This window comes from Nymphalis io, chromosome 4 (assembly GCF_905147045.1).
Source record: "Nymphalis io chromosome 4, ilAglIoxx1.1, whole genome shotgun sequence".
Lineage (NCBI taxonomy): Eukaryota > Metazoa > Arthropoda > Insecta > Lepidoptera > Nymphalidae > Nymphalis > Nymphalis io.
In genome coordinates, this window is record NC_065891.1 from 7,575,687 (window position 1) to 7,594,846 (window position 19,160).

General features: G+C 31.7%; 1 protein-coding gene across 1 annotated transcript in view; it reads left to right on the forward strand.

The window, feature by feature from the left end:
• The first annotated feature begins 5,400 nt into the window (after positions 1-5,400).
• Positions 5,401-19,160, forward strand: part of LOC126768213 (paired mesoderm homeobox protein 2B-like) — a 32,662-nt gene continuing 18,902 nt past the window's right edge. Inside the window, exons 1-2 of the mRNA XM_050486183.1 lie at positions 5,401-5,629; positions 13,552-13,748. Coding sequence (XP_050342140.1) covers positions 5,401-5,629; positions 13,552-13,748 — 426 coding nt within the window. The remainder of the gene's footprint in view (positions 5,630-13,551; positions 13,749-19,160) is intronic.

Here is a 19,160-nt window from a genome sequence, read left to right on the forward strand (position 1 = left end):
CCTCACCTTTTAAGGAGAAGGTTAGGAGCTTATTCCAACACGCAGCTTAAATGGCGATTGGTGGGTACACATGTTGCAGATTTTCAATCAACACATGCAGGTTTCCTCACGATGTTTTCCTTGACCACGGGGTAAATGATAAATTATAAACATAAAATTAAGTACATGAAAAAGTTGGTGTTTGCTCGGGTTTGAAAAACAATAATTTTGTCAAGAGTTTAATGTGAAATGAAAGTACTCATTGTGTGAAATACGATTATATATTTTTAAAAGTCGTTCCATCGTTCAAAATATATAAAAAATAAACATATTCCTTCTAAAAGCAAAAGATATAAGGCAACGATTGAAAAAAAAATGGAACGAAATATACTACCTAAACGTAATTCTATGTCCTAAATTTTTCGTAATCGAAAAATATTCGTTAAATGGAAATATGTCTAATATAGGTACTATATTATATACACTGTACAATAAAGCCCGCCTGAATATGCGACGAGTTCAAATATTGTGAAAGAAAAGATTTTCATTTATTTTAGTATGATGATGTTGTAAAATGTGTATAGCTTTTTACCCTTGTCTTCTAAAGTTAGCATTTTATTTTCTTTGTGTTATTCCATGTATTACATTAATTAGTATATTATGGTGTTTCTGTTCATATATGTTATAAGGTAGCTATTAGTATTCATTTTGTAATAAATAAATGCATCATAATTACGATATGGTGGATAAGTAAAAATGTATATGACGTGTAATAACCTTTTATCAATCATAATGAAGGCTAAGATTCGTAGTAAGTGTTCTATGACGCGTAGTTTAGTTATATGTTAATTAAAAACAGCGATGTATGGGGCCACCCGGCATGTGGCCTCGGGGGCGCAAATTGAATTAGAAGACGCACGCATTCGCCCATAACCGCGCATTATCGGATTAGTTGCAACGCGCCGCTCTTGACTGACGATTACAACTTCTTTGTTTTGCTTTTGATTTTTAGTAACAAAATAAGTGTTATTCTTATATTCTATTTTATATATTATGACTAACAAAAAAGATTCCATAATGTATTTATTTTCACTTATTATTTTTATTTACCGTATATGTAAAATGTTAACTTATACAAATATTAAATCTATATTAATATTATTAATGCGAAAGCACTGTCTTTTACGCTTTCACAGAATTGAATCGATTTTGACGATTTTTTTTATAAAACAAGTTTGAACCCATTGAATGATATAAGCTATTCATATATACATAACATTAGCCCACCATTTTACGATCCATTTTATTTTCCTTAAAATTTAAGGAGGCTTGAATAAAACTAAATGTTTTTTAAAATGTTTTTAAGAACATTTTAACTTATGAACTATACAACTAATATAGATGAACGTTTATATAAATATATGAAAATTGCGTTTTCTTAAATAAATAAATAAATATATGAAAAACCGATAAGACAATATTAGACAGATAATAACTCTAAAAGTATATAATAATTTTATCTTATATAACCTGAACATCATATAAATCTATAGCAACGCAAAAGAAAAAAAAGGTTTTACGGGAAAGCGAAAAACTACGCAGCAGTTGTTTGATTACAGGTCGCTAAGTGATCACATATATTACACCAGACTTGTTTTCCATTCCCTTACGACGAGTAAATACGATGTCAATGGAAGTAAGTTTCTCTTGCGTTATTTTAAATAGTTAGTTTTTTGTTTTATAGCGCATATCACATTATCGTATTTAATGATTCTGTAATTAGAAAAATTATGTTTAATGAATACCTAATACACATACGTAGTTCTCACAAAAAACAAAAAAAAAATTAAATTAATTAGCTGCAGTACGTAATAATATTATATGTATTTAAAATAAATAATCTTGACCTTAACCGAGTTCCGATTTTTTATTTTGTGATAATGTTTTACGAAAAAAAAAAACAAAAATACAATAAAATGGTCGACGTGTCGTCAACATAACAAATAATTAACAACTTGTTAAAACCGTCAACACTTCCAGCTTTATCTTATGTGACATAAATATATATATACAACAATTGTAAGAACAGAAAAACTAATAATAATAAAAAGTAAAAATAATGTTAACATTTATTATTGAGCATTAAAACCTTTCGGTCGGGTCAATGTTGATGAATTAATTATAGAGAGCTGGCGACCGTTTTGTTATATGCTGTGCTTGTATTTAATGTGTAGCTAAATATACAGCTTAAACTTCAAATAAAATCGAATCGATTTAATTCCGTCAATTAATTAAATCAATATCGCGTCGGATTGACTAAATGATTTAGTCTTTTTGGTAAGGCCTAGAAAGCTGAAATGTAGAACATAAGATTATATTATAACGTAAGCACTCGCTTACGTAAGGATTTTTGTAAATTTAAGCTTTTAGGTGGGAAAATGGGAGGGATTATTTTGTATGAATTTCATTCGTATGATGTCGGGACGGGCTGCTAGTCGATCATTATTATTGAATATTTATACATTGTTTTTACATTAGCGTTAATAATTTGTACAAGCCGAATTGCTTTATATACCATATACTTTTTGAAAAAATTCAATGGACTATTAATTGACAACGCAACGCCATGATGATTGACTTGGTAATTAAGGTTCCTTTTAGAATGGTTGATAGGTTATTATTTTACATGTGAGAATCATATATCAAATAGACATTGGTTCTTTATCTTTAAGAAATTGTGTTAAAACAATTAGTTTTTCCGTAAAGGAATTTTAACAAGACTTCATTTAAGTTTACCTGTGAGGATTAACGTGAGAGTTAAGCCTCTGAATTTTAATCCAATCAAATCGATTAAGCTGAAATTATGCACATACTTTTAGCGCAGGTGATAATATAGACTAGTATTCTGTATATTATTTTTTATAGTATATGGATTAGTTATTATCTAGGTGGTTGGGCTTTGTGCAAGCTCGTCTGGGTAGGTACCGTCCACTAATCAGATATTCTACCGCAAAACAGCAGTACTTGGTATTATTGTGTTCCGGTTTGAAGGGTGAGTGAGCCAGTGTAATTCTAGGCACACGGGACATAACATTTAGGTTGGTGACGCATTTGCGATGTAAGCGATAGTTAACATTTTTTACAATCTATGGGCGTTGGTGACCACTTCCCATCAAGTGGCCCATATGCTCGTCCATAAAAAAGAGCTTTATTTCAAAAAGGTTCATTTCAAATCAAATCAACTAATTATAAAAATGTAATGGATAGGACATACTGATTGTTAATTATTAGTTTATTAACACTAATGATGAATGTTACCTTTGTTATTGTAATAATTTCTCTGAAATAATAGAGAAGACCCTAGCACTTTATGTAGTACTTCGCACCGAAACAGCGTGATGGAATAAGCTCCAATCTTCCTCAACAGTAGAAGAGGCCTATTTCAGCAATTGCATTGAAAGTAGATTTGATTTAAAGACTGTATAAATGAAACAATAATATTTTTAACATTACTTTTTTTTTTTCAAATCTAAGCACAAAGAAGGAAGCCAATGTGATTTAAAATTCTAATTATGTGATGCATCTGTACCGAATTATTAAGCAAATTATGCATTTTGTATTGTCTTTTAGAAGCTGCGTTGCGTTACTGCTTTTAAGGAAAATTTGATTGGAAATAAATTAGTATCTTTAAGATAATATAATAAAAACACGTCTGAGTCGATATATATCAAAAGCAGTATATTTTAACCTTTCTAATTATGTTATTATTTGTAGCCTTAATAAATGTGATCTTAAGTAAATTATTAAAACTGAAAATATTTCGGAAAAGTAGAAAATCGTTTTTATTTTATATGAAATAAATATTATAAAAATTAGAATCATCAACAGCGAAAAACTACATACATTATCTAATACATCAAACAGAAAAATAAAAAAGGGAGTAACTGTGTTGCAATTACGATGAATAATAAATAAAGTGGCGGGATGCGTCGCGAGTCCCGCGGGACGACGTGGCGCGAGCGTTGCGTCGCGAATATTATACGCGTCATTTTCTCACGTATCCTGTAGTGTTGTGCCTCATACAGCTTGTTCACCACCCGTGGCGTACGACTTACACACACAGGGAATATTATCCTGGTAAAAATAATTTTAATAAATTTAATTGCATATTAGAATTTTGTTGTTATTTTTTATATAATGTACTTAGCCGGCCACCCCTGTACTCATATTCTTATTTACCTTATTTTGGTAAGGGGCATAACTATACTTATTTTTAGAAGAAGTAAGTATTTAAAAACGCCATCTTAATGTTTCCGCAGACATTGTTTTATTTAGATATTTTTAAGATCTTCCTAAGCATTGTAGAATTTATTGGCGTAATTTCTTATTTTACAACGGTCTAATCCTTTAATTACGATGGCGCAACAAACATGCAAACTTAAGTTCAATATTTTGATATTTAAAAAAATATTTTAAAATTACACAAGATTTTTCTGTTATCGTTTGTTACTTTCCTAATAGCTGTAATAATTTATTCTTAAAATAAGTTAAAGGTAAGTAGTACTATTGTTATTTAGGTAAGTAGTAGGTAGGTACTACATAAATAAGAACAACAAACATGCAACACAAAGTAATATTCTTTAAAAGGTGAATATTTTCTTAATTTTATAATTAATAGTTATCAAAATTTCCATATCAATTAGGTAACTCGTCCGCCGTCCGCAGCTGAAAAGCGTTTCGCAAATAGCTTACAACGGCCACCCTAAGACAACGATCAATCACTTGCGATACGAAACCTTTTCCTTATAGCAGATCCATCTAAACTTTTAGAATATATCCATAATGTTATTTACTTGTAGGTATAACGCTTACGACAAAGTTGGAGCGCAATAGGGTTCCCGATTAAATATACCAACGGCCATTCATTAGTACCTACCTGGACCGTTAATTACAACTTTTTTATTTTCCTCAATGACAAAGAAACTGTCGGCGAAAAGAAAAGTAGACAAGTGTCGTGACATGCACCCTCGAGCGTGGCGCGGAGGGGACGAGGGTGCGGGGACCAATGGGGCGGTGTACCCGACCGCCGGGCTCGCCCATTGGCCCTCCTGGGGGTGCGGCCCCGCCCCCTCCTCGAGGCTCGCCCTTATTGAATTAGGCTTATCATTCGATTTCAAGTGGGGCGAGCGCGCGGTCCTCCGTGTCGGTAAAAACTATCCTTGTGATCCGATACCATCTGTAATCGGCATAATTCGATATACTCACGGCTCATCCAATTATGTGGTTGTGAGCTCTCGCGACCTCCAACACGTAAAGAACGCGCCCCGCGCGGCGCGTCACTTTTGGCGGGAGCTGAAAATTTTTCGTTTCTTAGGTTTCGGAGCCGATGTTAGAAAGTGCGTTAAAAAAATAGGTGCAGCTATGGAGTACGGGTATCTGAGCGGTGCCGGTGGTGGGTTCGACAGCGGTTGCCTGGGCTCCGGTGGTGGAGAGCTGTCATGGGGAGAATTGGCATCATGTGGACAGATGTCACAAGCTGCCTACCGTTACCAAGGCATGCGTTACCAACCGCCACCGCCACAGTGTGCTCGCCCTCAGGATGCTGCTATGAGAAATCACCACATATTTCCGCCGGCCATGAATTTACAACGTAAGTAACATTAACATTATTTTTTTATTAGCACTTTTCCGTCGGATGGTCTTCAAAAGAATTAAAAAAATTATAACATAAGAAATGGATTTTTTGTAATGCATTTAGTGATTTTGTCTAAATAATTTCCATGTTACGTGCTGTAGAAGTCATTTTATTGGCTAAACAGACAACCTTTACGGCGCACGTAGAGCGTATAAGTTGTTTTTTTCTTATATATAGGTATATGTATTTTGTAAAAGTTAAAGGCATGGAACAATGTAGTAGAAATGTAGTCATACTTTATATGATTTTTATATATTTTCTATAATGGGTATGCAGAAGTTCTTTTAAAGTAAGTAAGGAGGCTAGGCTATGAATTTTAATTCTAGTTATAATAGAACTCTTTAAATACTAATTAAATACGCAATAGATGTCGTCAATTCGGTATTCACTAAATGGGTACGACGAAAATGCATTATTGCATACATTTCAAATTAGAATTTAATGTTTCTATTCTATAATATACCTATATAATACTAACCTATATAATTTACTGGTGGTAGGGCTTTGTGCAAGCTCGTCTGGGTAGGTACCACCCACTCATCAGGTATTCTACCGCAAAACAGCAATACTTGATATTGTTGTGTTCCGGTTTGAAGGGTGAGTGAGCCAGTGTAATTACAGGCACAAGGGACATAAAATCTTAGTTCCCAAGGTTGGTGGCGCATTGGCTATAAGCGATGGTTGACATTTCTTACAATGCCAATGTCTAAGGGCGTTTGGTGACCACTTACCATCAGGTGGCCCATATGCTCGTCCACCTTCCTATTCCATAAAAAAAAAAAAAAATATCTTCTTAAAGATTATTTCGACACCCTAAAAATTACAAAAAAGTTAAAAAAACATATATATTATCTCAATATTTCGATCATATTTTAATTTTTTTTACCGTATCCACCGACGCTGTAGAACGGCTTCGTTCCCTTGTAGTTTCAAAACGAGAAGCACCCGATTCTTTGGCTGCTTGATACAACAATCACACAGGATATCCCATTAAAATTTTTATCAAACATCTAGCTGTGCTTAAGAATATCTTGCCTCACGATTTCATAATTGGAATGCTTTCTTATCGTTACTTACACATTGGTATTTATTTGATAATTATTTGTTAATACATATTGCAAAATCAAAATATTTTGTATTCAAGTAACCACTTTTGAAACGTTATGTTACAGCACTAAGTCGAATGTTAAGTTATCATAGTTCGTAATATTTTATATTCAAACGAGAAAAACCGGTAAGAATCTCGGTAATCACCTAGTCTTTACCCAAACACTGACATAGTCAAATATAAATGTAGAATGAAATTTATATGATCTGTATGAAAATCAACGAATATAAGGTAGTTATAAATATATAATTCCTAAGACTATAAATATATGACCCTATCTGGCAGACTCAACTACGTATAAAATATTACATTAAGCGTGGCAATAAAGTAATCCAGGATAGATTATTGCATATGTTCGGCAGCAACCAGAGCTGACGGCAAAAACAAAGACTATTTACTCCGTTCGGCTTAAAAACATAAATACCATGTAGACCAGTACTGCGGGAACTAAATAAATATAAATATTTATTATTTTTTTATATAAATATTTTTTATTTATTTATTCGAAGGTTTTCGTGCACGACAGAATTGAATTTACACTTCTCTTCAAGGCATCAATAGGCGGACAATTTTCTTATCTGTTTTTGTATAACGGTTATGCTAGTTAATTTATGGCTTGAGTAGTAAAAATCAAAGTTGTAATTTCATATAAATATAATTTTGTAGTTTTTTTTTATATACCTTGTGTTGTAATAATATAAACAAATATGTTTTGTACAACACTTTTTTTCACACATATATGATTTGTCTTAAAAGTATAAAAAATAAATCAAAAAACGACAATTTATGATATTCGATATATTTATTTAAGTTATAATGTATATAATCTGGATAAATATTTGCAAATATATGCAAATAAAATCATGATATGTCCTTAAAATTTAATTATGTGTACATACATAAAAACAATAAAAACGCAATTAATTGTAAATATTTAATATTTAAAAATTCGAAAAAAAAAACGAGAATTATTTAGAATATAACATACGATTATGATCAGATTCTAGTTGAATACATAAGACCCGAATAAAATAAATAGAATCAAATATTTAGTCGTCAACATTACGGTTGTTAAGTCATCAGCTCAGTAGATGCAAAAATATTGCGATTTGTTGTTGGTGTAATTTAATAAATTAATAAAAATACGTTTAATATAAAATTCACGTTGGGAGATCTTAAATACTAAAATCTGTATAATATTTTAAATCTCATAAATTAAAAAGATATAACCTTTTTTTCGATGTAAGATTTTAAAACTTTTTAATTAATACACATTTTTAATTTTTGAACGTATTTTCGAGCAGGCGTATCACATTCGCTTAACTGTCATCATCCTTTTTAATAATGGCTTAATAAGTTATATGTATTTATTTTAACTATTATACTTTAAAAGCAAATGAGCGCATAAGACACCTCACGGTGTAATCTAAGATGTTGCATCCTTTACACAACTAACTCACCCATAATCCAAACTATAGGCTAGTCTAATAGCAGAATGAACAAAGATAAATAAGCCAAAGATATGCTATGCGATTTGTTAAACTCAAACAGTTCTTGATTAATATATCTTTATTTATAACATACCACTATTCGACTTGTCTATTTGTGTCCAATTTAATTTTACTTCCAAAGTTCCGATAACAACTTTCATAACACCATTTTTGAGCAAATTCATAATGAATACCATATATTATTTTAGATATCGACCACGTCAATACATGACATCCGTGGTCGACAGTATCGAAGTTATTTATTTATCTTTACTCTTTCTACTATTCGAATAGGCTGTACAATGTAGGCATAAGTATTCATGTTTGGCGCTAAAATTACAGGTAAGTTACTAGTACTCACCCAAACGGCTCTGCACAGACTAAAAATGAAATATAATATTAAAATGAGTTTAGCTCTAATTATAAAATTTAAGAGCTAAATACATAATTTGACGTAATTTAATTAATTCAAGAGGTAAAGATCTGTCTATAAAAATGAATTTATATAATTGTAAACGTTTCTAAGATTAGAGAGAACTAGCAAATTCACTATGGTTTTCAATACCTATATTTTATAAATATGATTACACTTATTTCGTAGTAACACCAAAGTAAAATCGTTTTCATTTGGTAACAAGTGGTGGAATGATGGGGGAAATAAGACGACGTCATGAAACAAAGAGTGCCTTGGGCGGACCGGGTGGTGTGGGGGCCAAGTTCCAGCCGCGTGAGCGATTGCGTCCCTAATTGGCGGCGGCGTCCGCGAGAATCTTAGAGGGAGGACAGCAGTTCGAGCCAGTCTTGCTTGTGCCTTGGATCTTAGCCTACGGACCGACCCCCTTTTGAGAACTTTGTCTCACCCCCGTTAGCACCCGTACAACAATAATTCTCATCACGTAATCTTCAGTAAGCCCGCCTTATACCCGTTAATCACGTACAAATTAATTACAAGTTTGTATATTAATTGTTGAACAATTACAGGAATTATATGGTTATGTTGTATGCTTTTGCTTTAAGAATACCTATTTTCTTAATATATTTAGGTATGTAGCACTACCTTAACCAACTACTATAAAAACCGTCTAGTCAACTATTGTCTATAAATGTATATTTTATGTTGAGTAACATTAAATTATTCTGCATATTTGACGAAGCATATGTAGGCTTCCTAACTACTCTAATTTGTTTTCAATATAAGTCCGTAAATAAAATATAGCTCTATTTTAGAATAACATATCAAGACATATTTAAAAAAAAAAAACGATGTCACCAAAACTTTCACTACGTTCGAACTATATCGACGGATGTTTATTCGATTTGATTTGTAACGGAGAGGGAAAATTCGTATAGTTGGGTATCGTATAGTTGGGTATCCTAAACCAATATCGCAATTTCTATTCTCGCGTCGGCGCGCCTTTGCATGCAAGTGGACGGGTTAATTCGATTTGGTGGCACAGAGGGCAATATTTTATCGCATCATGTGATCTATTCTGTCCCAGTAAGTATAGTAGAGTGGGTCATAAAAAAGGCAATATCTCACAGTTGAGTTGCGTCGCGAGCCAGGCTCGTAACTTCTACAATGTTACTGTAACACACTTTACTTGAGGATAAGTTTTCATTTTGCCCATATTACATCATCATCTAAAAATATTTTATACGTTTTTGTTAGTTAAAAAAAACGTACTGGCTCACAAAACGACCATACTGGCATACTGGCAATATTATTGGCTATACAAAATTGTTATAATAAGACATTTCTAGTTATTAGCACAGTACTCCTCACGAATAAGTGAATTAATAAAAAATAGTATTTTTACTCCCTTTTTCGTGTCATCACGAGTACAAGTTCACTTCTGTTTCGGGGAACCCGTTTTACTACTGCTATTATCGAAATTTACCTACATGTTTATTCGCAAATATAAATTGTATTGGTGTTCTGCATTACTCTTGACTTTTATATTTTGTATTTTTATGATGCTACAAATTGAATTATAACTAAGATTTCTTAGATTTTTTTTTATTTTAAGGCAATTTTAACATCAATACTGTTTATTGAAATCGATCATTTCGTATTTTGGTTAATGTTGATGAAATATTGAAATAAAACATGTTATAATGTTGTGAAACTTGTGTTTTTTGACTAATATGTCAAGTATTTGAAAAAGATACTCAAATTAGTTATAACTTTTAAAGACACGCGTTTAAATTAACTAAGTAAAAAAAATAAGAAAACGACAGTCTGCCGACAAGTGTCTTTCATTTTTTCTCCGAAAAGCAGTGTCGGCCTGATCCAGCTTACCATTAATCTGCTAACCCTTCCGCAATATGCCGTGTTGACGTGCCGACATCGCCTGCATTATGAATGTCGGCGAACTTTGCGCGTGACGCGAGAAAAATGAACCACGGCCGTGTGGATGGCGAAACAATTTACTACGATTTCCTAAAGAGGAAAAATGCTATAATATATTTCCAGATATCATAAGTATGAATTGTATCTTCGTAATCAGATACCAATAGTTCAGCTTATATTTTAATTAGACAAAACACACGAGAAGAAAATAGTTATGTTTTAATACGTATTTGTAATGTCTTACAATTTTCTTAAAATATAATGATGTACATATATAGTTTAATTAATTTAATTTTTTATGTGTTTGTAAATTTTAAATAATAATACACATCCAAAGTGTAAATGCGCAGTATATCCTCAGAGCCCCTGAAGTCGCTCCGTTCAGTAATTAGCGAAGGATCTCCGGTTGGGAATAAGTCTGGGAGGGGCGAAGGGGGTTCATGGATCATATCACCTGTGAATTAATCGGCGTCTGACGATTAATTAGCACCACGTGTTCTCCATGTAACGAATTCATGATACATAGGTTGAAGATTATGATTCTTAGTTTTATTGCTATTTTATTAAAAACTAATTTATATTAAAATAATTATTTTTTTATTCAATTATATAACGGTATTAATAAAATAAAACTTATCAAATATTTTTTTAGTAAATTGACAATTACGTAAACTTTTTAAATTAACCCATAATGACTCATTCATATATTGACAATTGTTTCTATGTTGACAATAATTGTTATTTGTTATCTATAATTTAATTCATGGAGAAAAAATACAAAGTCATTTATAACACTTTATTTTCAATATCATCGAGAATAAATTTCCGCTAAGGCGGCCTATCTTAATGATCAGCCAAACACAGGGAATATTATTACAATTACTTTTTTATATTTATTTCTGTCAATTATTTGTTAATTATTCTGTCTACCAATACAATTTGATCGAAGAGATGTAGGATTAACAGCTCTATGTTTTTTTTCGGGCAAAGAGATGTAACAATTTTTTGTCTCCTGGCTGAGTTTGAGAATTCCTTAACTGGAAAATTCCATTAACTTCTTATTGGAGTATAGAGTTTGGAGTCTTGTAGGCTGGCTACTGGATTAAAGAGGTAGTTATAGTAAATAGTATTCAGTGTGTTAAGCCAGGATAGGCCGTAATTTTCGAAAAGTAGCTCACAATTAAAAAATATCTCAGATATAATTTCTTAATTATATTGAATATTTTAAATAAAAGTTATTGAATGATTAGGTTTGAACGTTACGTTATCCGAGATGTAAATGATATCACACTTATATTTAGAATCCATTTAGTTACAGTGACTTCCAGGTCTGTCTATAAAGCAATCAAATCCGCAATAATAATGATCGGGCCGCCTGCCTGACCCTAGAACTGCAAACTCAAATTAAACATCATAAGAACAGAAACATCTTGGCGGGATCCTCTTCATTAGGTTTCACAAATTGCGGAGAGGCGGTGCGCGGGCAGTGACACGAATTCCCGTCCTCCCCGCTATCCGCACCCTCTATTAATAATGCAAATGAGACCGCAGCTCGGCCAAGAAGCGAGTCTCGATTAATTCCGGTTCATTTGGGGTAATTGTCGCTGCGCGTGCGGTTTGCGGTTTCTATCCCGCACGTCCGTACTAATGTCTATGGTAACTGTTTCGCAGGAATTAATTATATTGTCAGTTAAAAAATGTTTATTGAATAACTTGAAATGAACCAAAAATTGCATAAATAAACTAAAAAAATGCAAGTTGATATTTTTATGTTTATTCAAATACAGAATTATATTACTTAGATTGTGAGTTAAAGCCATGATTAAAGCAACTGCAGTACAAATACAGCAAAATGTAGAACACAGTTTTCAACGGAATTTTAATCTGCGAACGCCAACAAGACTACGGAATTGTAGCGCGTAGCTCGTAGCTCTTAGTAACAAAAGAGTGCAGTTTTCCTTACGTAGCCAAGGCGTAGCGTCGGCTACGATCGATACCTATGCCACGCGACATGCCACCGCTACGGTTTTCCCACCCATTACTATTTAGGAGAAACGTCTTATATTGCTTCTGTATTTCTATAAGCGAATTATTTAACTGAATAAAAAATACGAATTTGGTAAAATAATCTTCTTAATCTATTATATTTACAATACAAGTATGTCAAGTATTATAACTATTTATATATTTTTTGAAACTAAGCAACCTACAACGGAAACGTTACCAAACAAGAAAACATTATAATTGTATGAATTAAAAAAAGTCGAACTAATAGGTAATAAAGATAACTATAACTACAGGTATACACAATTTTTTTTTCAGTTTTATATATTAAAAAAAAACATTATGAATTACGAATTATCGAATTACAGCCGTAAAAATGAATATGTTAATATATATTGGTGTTTCTAATATTTGCTTATTAGAAAATTTTGCTGATAGGGCAATATCTGTCTAATTGTCATTGTAATTTCTTCTTTATATTTAGTCAATATAAGGTAAAAAATATAAAATATAATAAGTATATCAAAGTATTAGAATTTGTAATATAACTTCTATAATATAATGATAACAGTAACTCAAAAATAATTAATATAATTTATAAACATGAAATATATACATAAAGGTGTAGGTACAATAAGTTGTACCTACGAGGGTGCAGTCGGAGGGGAGACAAAAATGGCCGCTTCTAAACGCGAACGAACCTTCTCTTTCATTCAGTACTACGAATTTTGTAGAAAACTGTAAAAAATATTATGTCTTTTCATCAAAATAGCTTTGTTAAATTTTTAATTTAATATTGCACTGATACCGATATTTGAGTATATTCTTGGTGTCTACTTATTAAAGGATTAACGTATCTGTGATTATTAATATTGTAAAACACAAACATTAAATAGCACGAATAAAATACATTTTTGTGTTACAGCTGGTCTCCCTTACAAAGTATACGGGGGACATGAAGGTTCCTTGACAGAGAAACGGAAGCAGCGAAGAATCCGGACTACATTTACGTCAGCACAGCTTAAGGAATTAGAAAGAGCCTTCCAAGAGACACACTACCCCGACATTTACACCCGAGAGGAAATAGCAATGAAAATAGACTTAACGGAAGCTAGAGTACAGGTAAGTTTTATTAATTATAATGTCACTGATATTTAGTATTTAGTCAAAATAAAAATAATTTGTTATTTAAAAATATAACAATATTTAAACAATATGTAATATTCACTACGAGACGATATGTCATGTTTGCTGTTTACAATTGACTAAAACCTTAAAATCGTCTAATTAACCGCATAGCCTTCGTGTCTATCGATTTAATGGAATAAAGTAATCAAAATATTCGAGCCTCCCGCTGGGCAAAAAAAAATAGAACCTTTTTTCCGCTTCGTCCGTCACTGCATTTCCACAGTCCAATTAGTGTCCGGTAATTCGGCTGTAGCTGACGGCGCCTTGCCAAAAAAACGTAGCAGACATTCGCGGTTAGCTACTGTTAATTTCATAATAGGCGCTCATTTTTATGTACGCCGGGTCTGCGACGCGTGCTCCTTGTTGCTCTTACTGAATATTTAATGTTACGGAATCGGGTGAGTGGCGCGAGAACTGATCACGTTCTGCCGCAAGCGACCCGCTGGTGACTCTATACTAATCTCATATTCTACATGACAACGCCCTAGACATTACAACATATTTTGATTCGTACTGGATATATAAGTATGAATACATATATTGAAACTTTTTAAAAATATTATGTTATCATCGAATAAATAAAACTAACTAATCTTAAAGATTCATGAAGCGTCGCCGGTATATAATACATAATGGAAAAACAATCGTAAAGCTATGTATCAGCGCAACCCCCATAGCAACGCTCATTACGTTAAAAAGTGTATTGGAATGGCAGACAGCCGCCATAAATATCGTGGGCGGTCGCGTAACTCAGCCGCGCGCGACTCCCGATAATTAAAACTCGCCTGGAAAATGCGAATTCACATATTACAATTAAAATTGGGTGTACGCGACCCGCGGTAAATACAGTATTCATTGTAGAGTGCAAACAAATGTACTGCAGGTAATTAAATTATTTTGATATATGAGTAGATACGTTTTCTGATTGTAGATTTGCATTACCTACAAGAGATCCATAATATATTCTATTAATGCAAAGCCATTTAAAGCAAAAGTATATTTAATAAAGGAGATTTAGTAACTGATTTGAGTTTATATTTAAATAACCTTCAGTGAAGCCTGTAGCCTAGCTTTAAATTTTAACATTAATAAAATTATTGCTTCACTGAAATCATTTTTCGTCAAACAATTTCCATTGGTCAACCAATACACGAGGGAGTGGCAGTAAATGTTAACATTACGAAAAGGTAAATATTACGAGACGTCCTAATTCAACACGAATCTTGCTCAAATTCATCCGAGGCGGTTCGCAAACATAGCTTACCCGAAGCGCTAAGCAAACGCACAATTTACCGTAACCGGCCGGCAACGATAAAAGAATGGCCACCTGCTACCAGAGCAAAAGGAATTGCTTGAAAAATGACCAGCTGCTTCATAATACGGGACGTATTTTTCCGTACTCACATTGTCATAGGGCTAGAGCAATTTAATCCATCAAGCGGTGCTGCCGTCCGAGTCGATAAATTCTATATAATTGCGGACGATTTTGGTTTTATTGTTATCCACGAACGGCGAGAGAGATTAGATTGGGAATATTCGGAATTTACATGTGAATCTAAATTACTAAACCGATAGAGAATATCATATTGTACGCTATGCAACTACTACACTTACATACCTAGTAATACTAAATACGTGCCCGACAAAATTGACATCTCTAACATTCCCATTATGATTTATTATTCAATATGGAACCCAATGAAAATTAAAGTTCAAAAAGTAATAAAGATTTACTTTTATGCTTATTTGAAATTTTAATATTGCAATTTCTAGCGTTGTTTTTATTTCCATAATATGAGATATTTATGAGGATGTGGTCTCATTGTTATTTCACATCGGTGTGGTCACTAAAATATGACGTGTGCCGAGCTGAAATGCAATAAAGATTGACACGACTGCCTTCGGGAACGTCCGCAAAATGTCAATCCAGGTCTTAGATCTTGTGCTTGCCGCTTGGGAATAGAATTTCTGGCGATTGAGTAAGGGTCTCCGAATAGAAATGTAATAAATACATTATTATGTGATTATAAAATGCGAACTTAATTATTTATTGTAGTAGGTCTTTAATATTTTAGTATTATTTATTTTTCATTTTAACTATTTCTTATATACAACGTGTACCGCCATGCGTAAACTTTGGACATTGAAAAAATATTTTGACAATCAGACACAAACATTTTCATTTATCTCAGTAAAACTTTGTATGTAAATTAATCATCTAATGAATAGTGTTTAAGAAATATTATATATATACTAATATAAAGCAGATTTTGTTTGTATGTTTGAGAGCACTAATCTTAGGATCTACCTATCAGATTAAAAAAAAATCGGTTGTCTCCTCTCATTAATAAATAGATTAGAAGGCTACTAACTGAGCAAGGTTATAAGTTGTGTCATATTTACGACCGAGCTTCTACGAGTCGGGTAAAAAAGCGCACAGCAGAATAATCTTTAGTTATTATTATTATAAAGAATGGGATTTACTCTCTGGTTTGATAAAAATTGTCACCGCACTAAATCTTTTATAAAAAATAATGCAAACACAAAAAATTATTAAAAGTTTCATTATTTAATGGTGTATAATATAAGTGAAAAAAAATAAATATTAATATATATATTATATTTATTGTTCTGTTTATTTATATAATATGTATAAGTTTTAATACATTTCAATTATAGTAGTAATAAAATATCCCAATATTTACTTACAAGTCACAACTTATAACTCAATCTTAGTGTTAAATGTATGTTTTTAAGAAGGGAAATACACATTTTTCTTTGGCTTCATTTACAAAAGTGTATGTAAATAAAATAAATACATTTAAATTATTCTAATTCAAGTGGTAAGCAATTAATATCACTGTCTCCCTATCCACTCCCGCGCAGGTGGCTAGTCGTATGGGCACGTGGCACGCACGCGTGCTTGCCACGTGATTAGACTTGCCACTTGCCATATAGACAAGGGTATAAAATCATTATGGTTATTGTTTGTTTGAATTGCAGTGCTCGGAATTGTTATGTTATTATTTCTTCATTTTATAATATGTTTGTTCTACGTAATGAGCAGAAATAATTCTGTTACGTTAGTACGTAGATATGTACGCAAAAATGTTATTACGTCATTGAAATAAAGTAATTCAAAAATAAAAAATATTAAATGGTTATAATATTTAATTTGGCTAGTTTCATCCAATAAGTCAATTATCCATTCATTCCTTCCATGAGCAAGGAATTCGCTTCTAAGTATAATAAAATCCACTAATACTTTTACTTTGACAATTAATAAATTTAAATTACATGATAAAAAATATTGATAGGTAAGACTTATTATTCGACAAAAGATTCTAAAGATGTAAAGAAAGCGTGGCGTCGACGACCTATACGATTTGTTGATATTCTTAATAAATAGTCTGGATAAATTAAAGATAAATACCATTGTATTAAATTAACGCGTAACTACTAATCTTTTTGTCGGTTGTTTTCGGTAGAATCTATATTCTTTAAATTTAAATTTAATTTAATTTAACCATTTAAAATAACTATTAAAGCGCTCGTAAGTGCTTACTTGAAAAAAGTATTTTAGTTTTAATATTGTTCTTATTTATTTATTGAAACAGCTTTGAACGTTATATTTTTAGAACTAGAGTAAATTCTGACAACTGACGCTTATTGGTTTCACGTGCAGTCGTCATTGATAAACAATTTAAATTGATTTTATTTAACAATGAATAGTATTTCAATCTATTAAAATCTGTTATGATAACGAAAACCAATGTAATTAATAGAATAAATATACTTCATTCTTACAAAAAATACATAGTTATGTTTATTTTATGATTTATTTAAGTTTGCAAAATATTTTAAACCAAAATTAAAAATTTGAATATTTTTAATGGTAATAACTACCATAGTCTACATTTTAATGCTATTTAATAGTATATTTGATTGATTGTAATGTTTGGTTATAAATAATGAAATGTAATACATAATTAGATTATATTTAGGATACTCACTGAATTAAATCTCTTGATTTCAATTTGAAACTTACCCTAATGAAACTACCGCCCCAGTTAATCGCGTTGATTGCGGTTCACGCAGTAAGTAATCACTTAAAGTCGACTTCAGGCCCGGGTTAGTCGCCAGAAGGGATCATCAACGTAATTTTTAAATACAAGTCACAAAACGTAAAAGTTCTAGAGTTAACAAATACACGTTTTTACAGATATTAAAGCATTAAGTAATGCGGAACAGTTACATTCTAATTGTCGAACTCCGCCAATGTACTAATGAATGTTAAGGTAATCGTTATCAATAGATTCCAAAAATATATATACGCTAATCTCGTAGTAAAGTTGTACTGAGTTTTCTAATTATTTTCTTTTTAATTAAATAAATATATGATTTTTGTATTCAACTGCGTTAAAGAAATTTATTGTATAGATTTGACTTAACTTATATAACTTATTGTTGCATTATCTTCAGTAATCTATTTCTACAAATCTTTAAAACAAATGATCTATATATCCTTTTCAGATTATTTTTATACGATTTTATTTTTCTTAAGTTTGTCCTTAAGAGTAAGGTCCTCTAATATAATTTATAATATTAGTACTAGCAAATCTTCCAGCATAACAAGTTATCGAATAAATAAAAATGTCAACGCATGCTTAGTGCAACTAATCGAAATGAAGGGCGTGACATTTGATATGGTAGAAAATAGCAATAAGTGTATCTGATCCCTGGCATCGTGGGAAGTAGTGATCGCGCGCGCGATTAGTTCGCGCACCGTGACCTGTATCTCCCACGGGATGTAGTAGATCTGATTATTCCTGTTAATTGATTAACATCATTTCACACAAAACTTAATGCGTGTAACATGTAGTTTAAAATAATTCGAACACAACTTGACATTTTTCCGTTTTTTTATTTTTTATATATATTATAAGATATCTATTGGTTTAAGATTAAATAAAAACACACTAAGAAGGTATACTCGTATAATTATCAACTTTAAATAAAGATTAATTAGATTTCTAAGTTATTTTAATTAATTATTGGGTTTATTTTCTACCGCATAACTTTTTTTCGTTCCTCTGAAAAAACGTATATTTTAAATTAAGGTGTGTGAAAAAAGTATGTAATAATATATATAATTCATACTAATGTTGCTTTGGTAAATTACTCAATTGTTTCCGAAGCAACATAAGTATTCATATTTTTTAGTTGTAAATCGCTCTGAATACACAATAACAATATTTTTGCATACATCTTCATTATTTCTCAATATTCACGTTAAGGAAGGGATACAAATCGTCGTTAGCACTTAAAGTGATTAAAATGTAGCGC